This window comes from Mycteria americana, chromosome 1 (assembly GCF_035582795.1).
Source record: "Mycteria americana isolate JAX WOST 10 ecotype Jacksonville Zoo and Gardens chromosome 1, USCA_MyAme_1.0, whole genome shotgun sequence".
Lineage (NCBI taxonomy): Eukaryota > Metazoa > Chordata > Aves > Ciconiiformes > Ciconiidae > Mycteria > Mycteria americana.
The window spans coordinates 17,872,499-17,880,346 of NC_134365.1; the positions used below are offsets into that span (position 1 = coordinate 17,872,499).

The window sequence follows — 7,848 nt, forward strand, 5'->3', positions numbered from 1 at the left end:
AATTGCCGAGCCTTTCGCTGTGCTTCTGAGTAACTTGTAACCCTTTTGGGGACCCATGGTGTGTGCAGGGAGGCTCGCTGCCCAGCACTGGCTTCCACTGGGTACACAGGCCTTTGTCTGCCGTTAGGAATGTAATACCAGGAGTAAGCTGCCTGGTCATCTAATCCAGACCTATTTGTTTGCCTCTACAATACTCCTTTCTGTGTTTTGCTCAGCTGAAATAGATCAGTCTGTGACAGATCCTCCAGTCATGGATGCATGCTGCTCTATTTATTTCAATATTTAGTTTTCTCATGATGGCAGCGACGCATCTGGCAATGCAATGGTGCTTTTAAGCTGGTATTTTATGTGTTCTGAGAATACTTAACTTCACACTCGTACTACTTTAATGCATTTTTCATGAAATATTTGCACATCTGCAGCAATACTCACAGAGATTGGATTCAACCCTGCCTGAAGCCTCGTGGAAGGAGAGTGTGGAGCCTGGAAGTCTCATTTTGGCTGTGAACTGCATGGCACTTGGGAGGAGGGGACAGTCTTCCTGAAAACAGCACTGCTTTCTCAAGCTTGCTTTAGCAGCCCATGAAAATAATAGAATTGAATTGAATGAGCCATTTTACCTGCTCTCCGTGTAACTCTAACGCCAATGCAAGGAAAGGAGGCATGCTGGCATGGTCTGCAGGGTGTCACCAGCACACGCTGGCTTAATGCACATGAGCAGATAAAAGCATGGCCTTGTGCAGTACCAGGATTAACGGTAAAGGACACACAACATTCAGCTTGGGGTTTTCTTTGCTATTACTTTTAAGTAATCTTTAAGTCTGAGTTGCTCTCCTGAATCCCTGGATTCACTAAATTCCTCTTTAAACAGTTTTAGGATAAGATAAATGTTTCACTCACAAAGTACTGGCTCCTCTCAGACCTTCAAATATTTTTCCTACATCATGAGAAAAAGGAACTAAAGATGCGAGGGATTCCTTTTCAGTGTTGGAGAAGTCAGGGCATTGCAAAGGGAACAGTCCCTTGCAGCAACAGTGTCCTCACTGGGCTGTGGATACTCTAGAAGTTAAGTGAGCTTAATGCAGTGCCTCAGGGATATAGTTGTTGCGAACATGTCTTTGATATGATATTTAGCCTGCACTGATGCTGTATTTGGCCAGGTTGGATTCAGTTGGGAGACAGAGAGGGAAGATCAGGGGAAGATAAATACCTCCTCCTGTGTTTAAATGCCTGGCTTTTCCCTGAACCTTGTGAGCTTCACAGCTTATTTGAGATGTGAATTAGGCAAAATCTCTGCTTTTACATCCTCTATTGAAGCTCCATCTTTGACAATTTCCATGGAAAATAGTTATATGTGGAGAGTCACTTCCTTCAGTCTTCCCTTTTCACTATGTTTTTCTATTAACTACTAACTTTGGTTATTCTATAGCCTCTGCCTTATGCTTCACCCTCCCCTAATTCTCTGTATATGTTTTCCTTTATGCTCCTTTCTTGCTTCTCCTCATGTGCATATACAAACTTTCCTCCAAAACCACTTGGCCCATTTACTCTACTGCATCCCTTTTCTTTAGCCCCTGCTCTTTATTTTATCTCTGAATGATCTCATGTGAATGGATAAAATCCTATGAGCACTTGCATGCCTAGATGATAAATTTCTCTTCATCCCTACTTCATTTAGTAATTTGTGGCTGGCTTTTACCTTATAGTCTAGCTGAAAGTTCAAGCTGAATTATGTCCAAAGAGAAGTTGCTCCTTTTTCATTCCTAAACTGCCCAAATTTCTGGTTTGCCATCTATGTGACTACTCAATTTTTGAATTGAGAACTTTCCTGTTTCCTCTTATTTGTGGTTTTCTGCTTCAGCATTGTTCCAGTTTTCTTCTTCTGACAAAAACACCCTCATACTTTCAGTCTTGATTATTTAGGAATACTGACTGACTGTGTCCTGATGAACATGTCACAAGTTCACTAAAGCTGCCTCCACCTGTTATATCTTCCATTTTGTGTAAATTGGAGCTAAATTACTGTCTCTGCTGGTTTGGATTACTTAGTGGCTTCCATTTCCTCACGCTGAGGTGTCATGTCTTTGCTCCTGATGACCTGCACAACTGAAGGGAGAGGATGCTTCTTGAAACTGTTGAGCGAGCTCTTAATTTTCAAATATGACCACCATGGTCTTCATGTGAGGTCAGTGTGGCAAATACCCATTGCTTTTGATGACTTTTAGGGAAAATAAACACACACAAAAATCATATATGGCCTCAGCAAGCAACTTGGACGTACTGCTCTACTAACTCATGCCTGAGATTTATTCCTAATATTTGAGTAGGTTTATTGTTTATATTCCTGACAACGTGGGCTGCTTAGTGAAGCCTTACTGTGCACCATACAGCTTTCTCCTAACTTGTAAATGACAGGAGCCCTTTAACACCTACTTCTACAGGGGTGTTAGGGTTGCTCCAGGGTCCAACGGGGTAAACACCACCTTGAAAAGCCCAAACTCTGGCCTGTGCTTCAGCAAACATTTTAAGCTGACTATGGTTTCACACCAAACTAAAAGAGCTCCCTGCCTCCTGCCACCTACCTTATGCCAGCACTAGGGCTCACCAGACCTTCCTACAGTGGCAGAAAGCCAGCAGAGGACCCGAGAGCAATGAGAAGAGCAGTGTGCATCTCCCTTTCCAGCACAGCAAGCTGATACAGGCTGGCCGAGCTGCCCTTGGGTCTGCAGCCCCGGGTATGTTTTTGGTGACTGTAACGGAGCTGATATATACGATTGCCCCTATGTTCCCCTTTTCAGCTTTGCAATATCTATCAGATTTTGGAGGTAACTTTTGAATATAAATTGGGTAAACATTAAAGGCTGGTCCTGAGTTTGTAATGTTAGAGAATAATGCAAAGAAACTGAGCTAAAACTAATGTCTGTGTGTGCAAGTTAACTGCACAAAACCTGATTATGCAAATATTTAGAGTCGGTATGCTGTTGCTAGAGCTACATTTACTCTGCTAAATCCGATTCCTTCAAGCACTGACTTTTCCCCTACTCCTTCTCTCAAAACTTCAACCAGAGCTGGCAAAAAGAAGGTGAGGAGGGGGTGGTAGTTGCTCATCTAGTTTTTTGGGTGGTCGCCATCAGAGCAGGGATGGTTGTAGGGGAGCCAGGAAGCACGGCCAGGAGAGGGTCGTGGGCTTTCTGTTTGAGCACGTTGTCTCAGGGGCTGTGGCTGCCGGGTGCGGGGGGAAGCGCTGCACCGAGTCGGGCTGGGCCCTCTTGGAAGCCGGGGGCGGGTGGGGGTGGCTGTCTCGGAGCACCCATGCAGGAGGAGCAGAAGACTTGTAATTTGCAGGGCAGTGCATTCTCCTCCTAAAAATCACAAGTAAGGATCTTGGATGTTGCTAAATTGAAATTAAAAAGGATTTATTTGTTGGGGGTTTTTAAACCCATGTTACTCTCCAGTTCTACCTTTTCCTTTCTGCGTCTGTGCCTCTGGGCACAAAGTTGCGTGCACTGACAAACGGGCCAAAAACTTGCATTTCAGTGCACAGCAGATGCGTTCGCACGAAGGTAGGCCTTTTTTTTGCAGGCCTTTAGCCCCCACCCAGCCATCATGCTCCTGCCGCTGTCCCCATTTCCATTCCCGAAGGTGCCTCCAGCTGCCCCATGCTCCCGCAGGGGCCAAGGGCCACCGCGTGGCTCGGGAGGTGGTGGCACCGCCCGGGTGCTCCCGTCGCTGGGGGCTCCTCTGGCATCGCCTGGAATCTGCGATACTGCAAGGCTGGGAGTGCTCCTGCCTGCTTTAGCTGGTTAATCACTTTCTGGTTAAATCTGCTGGGAAGTTTGGCCTCTGGAGTGTGGGGTCTGGGATGAGTTTTTGCCAGAAGGAAGCCGTGGTGCCCCCTTTAGCAAAAGGGGGTGGGGAGAATAACTGGCAGAAATGGTTTTACCTCATTTCTTGCAGCCCCCTCAAGGAAGCACAACGCCCTCCCTGTTTTTCCCCTGTGCCCAGTGCTCATCGTCTCTTTGAAGTGCAGCTTGGGCAGACCTATACTTGACCCAGCTTCAGAGGGTCAGACATGGGTTAGTATAAAATGCAGGTAAATACAGGATTAGATTGTGAGCCTGTGTGAAAAGGGAGTTGCTGGTGGTGCTGGTGTCCTGAATCTTTGCAAAAAATCTCACCCTTGACTTGTAAGGCTGCGTGCAGGGGTGATGCTGGTGGTACCAGCAGTGGCGGCTGCCGGGCGAAAGCTCGAGCTTTCGGGACCCCTGTTGGCATATGCCTGCACGAGCATTTTTCTCAGGCATACACAGTTTCTAACACTTGATGCTTTTAAGACCTAGATAGGAGTAACTCGCGTTCTCAGATGGGGTACGTCCTGCTCCTGTTATGCCCTGGTACCTTTAGTCTACAAAGAAAATACTATCTCACTGTTAAACACACCCAGATCTGCGTCCTTGCAGTACTGCCAGCGATTTCAACATCTGCTGTTTTTACTTCTGTCTTTCTGATTTTGCTCCCTTGCTTTTCGAAAGCATTGGCTGTCTGAGTCGTGGAGCTCACCAGCACCAGGCTGGAGCGGGGACTGTTCAGCCGTGGCTTGACCCTTGGGTCCTGTGGCAGGTCTGGGAGCCTGACCTGTAAGGTCCATGTGACAATGCATCACACACGTTCCTTTATAAGCTATTGAGATTATTCTATGGCTGAGATACTTTATAACACTGTATTATAATCTTTCTTGCTGCTAACATTTTTGCTGGAGAATATAAAATCAAAATATAGGTGCCGGTTTTCGGTTACTTCTAAGTCTTAGTTCTTGTTTTTAGGAATTAGAGTTTTTTCATTACTGTCAAGAAAGCCCTGATGAGAGAGACATTTCCCCTGCTTTCAGCAGTGTCATTTTGGCAGTCGCATTAGATTGCTGAGAAACAGATCAGCCGATGAGAGAAGACCTGAGCACCTGGTGTGAGACGCCACACCCTGTGCAATGGGACACTGACGGGGGGCACAGTGGTGACAAACTCGCTCAGAATTCTGATTTCTGGTAAGGCCGGATCTCCAAGAGGGATTAAACCCCAAATGTAGGTGCTTTAAAGCTCCTTTGGCGGACACTCAGCCCTGCGGTTGTCCAAAGGGACAGAGCTGGCTGAAGCTTTCCAGCCCAGAGGATGCCCCCAGTGCCTGCAGGCTTGATGACTCCTCCAAGCCCAGCTTGTGCGGCTCCGCTAGCTTTAGCAACTGGTTGGAGGTGCCTGCACCGAGCTCCAGGCTCCTTCGCAGCTGTACGGGGCGCGGGGAGGGAGCAGCTCACACCCCCCAGCATGAAGGGCGCTCGGAGTGAGGTGCTGTCCCGCCCCAGCGCCTGGCTGGGTGCAAGTTCCTGCTTCGCTCTCCTCTTGGCCAGGAAAGTCATCACCCCCTCATGGTCGAGCTTGTCCCAGCCAGGACAGGTGACAGAAATGCCCAGGCTTTGCGCCTCTGGCAACTGGTATGGTGGGCCAGTGCTGTCCCCAAGCCACCGATGGGTGGGCAGAGGGGGAAGGGGTCCTGCTCTTCTCTCTTGGGGCTACTGTCGGAAAGGTTTCAGTCAAAACTGAACTTTTCTCTTAGTAAAACAGAGTTCTTGTTTATGCTTGTTTCCACCCAGTTGTTCCACATTTTATGGTGTACGTTTATGTTTTTAATCAGCCAGCTCTGTGTGGGAAGGACTGCGCTGCTCACAGTGTGCCTTGTGCCAAGGTACTGAGAACAGCCATAACCACAGAATCACAGGATGGTTTGGGTTGGAAGGGACCTTTAAAGATCATCTAGTCCGACCCCTCCTGCCATGGGCAGGGACATCTTCCACTAGGCCAGGTTGCTCAAAGCCCCGTCCAACCTGGCCTTGAACACTTCCAGGGATGGGGCATCCACAGCTTCTCTGGGCAACCGGTTCCAGGGTCTCACCACCCCCGTCATAAAAATTTCCTTCCTTACGTAGATTTAGATTGGACCTTCATTCAGTGTAAAACCATTGCCTCTCATCCTATCGCTACAGGCCTTGGTAAAAAGTCTCTCTCCATCTTTCTTATAAGCCCTCTTTAAGTATGGAAAGGCTGCAATAAGGTCTCCCTGGAGCCTTCTCTTCTCCAGGCTGAACAGCCTCAACTCCCTCAGCCTGCCTTCATAGAAGTGTTCCAGCCCCCTGACCATTTTCATGTCCCTCCTCTGGACCTGGTCTAACAGGTCCGTGTCTGTCCTGTACTGGGGACGGCAGAGCTGGATGCAGTTACTCCAGGTGGGGGTCTCGTGAGAGTGGAGTAATACTGAGGAGAGATGGGCACCATTACAGAGGAGACGCTTGCCTGTCCTGTGTTGTTCATCCTCTTTTATTAGGGTAACTGTTTCTGTCTGGTTTTATACTGTTTTGGGTGGCTGAGGTGCAGGAACTACCTGGTCTCTCCTTTTCGGAGGCCAAGTCAGCAGATAGAAGCACTGCCAGCAGAGCCGGGGGACTGGGCTGTGCTGGGCCGGACTCGGATCGGGGCACCCTTGGCCTCCGTTTCCTTTCACTATTGATGTGGCTGAGGTGACCTGAAAACCCGTTCCCTCTCTTAATTTGTCGCTGAAATGCAGCCGGTGAGTATTTTAACCAATTTAAAGGGAAGCCCTTGCAGGGGATGAAGTTGAAGTGCATTTACCAGGTGTTGGTTTTGATGCTCTCTTTAGGAAGAGCTACATTACAGTCTGTCTGATTTTACGTGTTTTTAATGAGCAGCAGGCACCTTTATCAGCAGCGCTTGAGTGTCGGCTGCTGTGGCGGGTAACGTGCAGGAGCCTGTTGAGCTGTGAGGCCCTGTGCAAAGGATGGGGAAGAGCTGCTCGTCCCCATGCGGTACAAGGATTGCTGTGCCGTGCTGGAGCTGGAAGTCTCCATCCCCCAGAACGTTGCTCAGCTGGGCACCTCGAGACCTCTGGGGTGGGTATTTTAACCAACGTGTTTTCCTGTGAGCTCTGGCCTGGTGGGTCCCGCTGCGTTCAGCTCCCGGTTAAAGACGACCCGCATTCTCCCCGAGCCCTGGGCATGGCTGGGTACAGCCTGAAGCTGACTCCGTCTGCTGGTATTTAATAATGAAGGAAAGGAACTCGGAGGAAGCGTACTGCGTGAGATCTGCTCATCGGCAGTTTCTACACACTGCTCAGCACTGAGGTGCAAACAGCCGCTGGCTACAGGTCAGCGTGCAGATCTTGGAAAAGATCTCCGTACCCAGTGATTACAGCGGTGGCTGGATGCGAGTTTTTGACGTGCACCCAAGCTCCTTAAAAGAAGAAAACTACGTTTGCGCGTTCCAAGAAGAGAATCAATGCGGTTAATCCAGGTGCTCTGTAATACTGAAATGCCTTTGTACCAAGGTGGAGGCTAAAGGCTGAAGTAATATAATTTCTCGCACCTCCTGATGCAGAAGCCTGGCAGCTGTAGGCAGGGTGGGGAGGGATGGAGAGGCCTCATCTCTGGCAGGATGTGTGCAGCTTCCTCAGGCTCCGGCAAGGCGAACAGACTGGAAATACCTGGGAAAAGGTCATTGCCTTCGAGGGTGCGATGTCTGTCGTGTTTAACTGGTAACTTGAGCAGCTCAGGGCTGGCCAGCGTGGCTGGGGGTGGCTGCCTACCGCTCCCCCAGCCTGTCCTCCCCCCGGGGCTCACTCCGGGGCTCCCAGCCCCGTGGGGTAGCCCGCCCCGTGCCTTGGCTGTCAGGGCACAGTCCCCGTGCTGCGTGGCACTGCGGCACGCCAAGGGGCGGCCCCTCCAGAGCAGAAAATACTCACCGCTGCCTTTTTGTAGGGTTGGAAGGGACTGTGCACTGCAAAACC

The 7,848-nt window shown here is 49.4% G+C and overlaps 1 protein-coding gene across 1 annotated transcript in view; it reads left to right on the forward strand.

Moving 5' to 3' along the window:
- Positions 1 to 623, forward strand: part of GRAMD4 (GRAM domain containing 4) — an 87,395-nt gene extending 86,772 nt beyond the window's left edge. The window contains exon 20 of the mRNA XM_075492234.1: positions 423 to 623. Within this exon, the coding sequence (XP_075348349.1) occupies positions 423 to 457 (35 nt within the window). The 3' untranslated portion in view covers positions 458 to 623. The remainder of the gene's footprint in view (positions 1 to 422) is intronic.
- Positions 624 to 7,848: the final 7,225 nt, after the last annotated feature.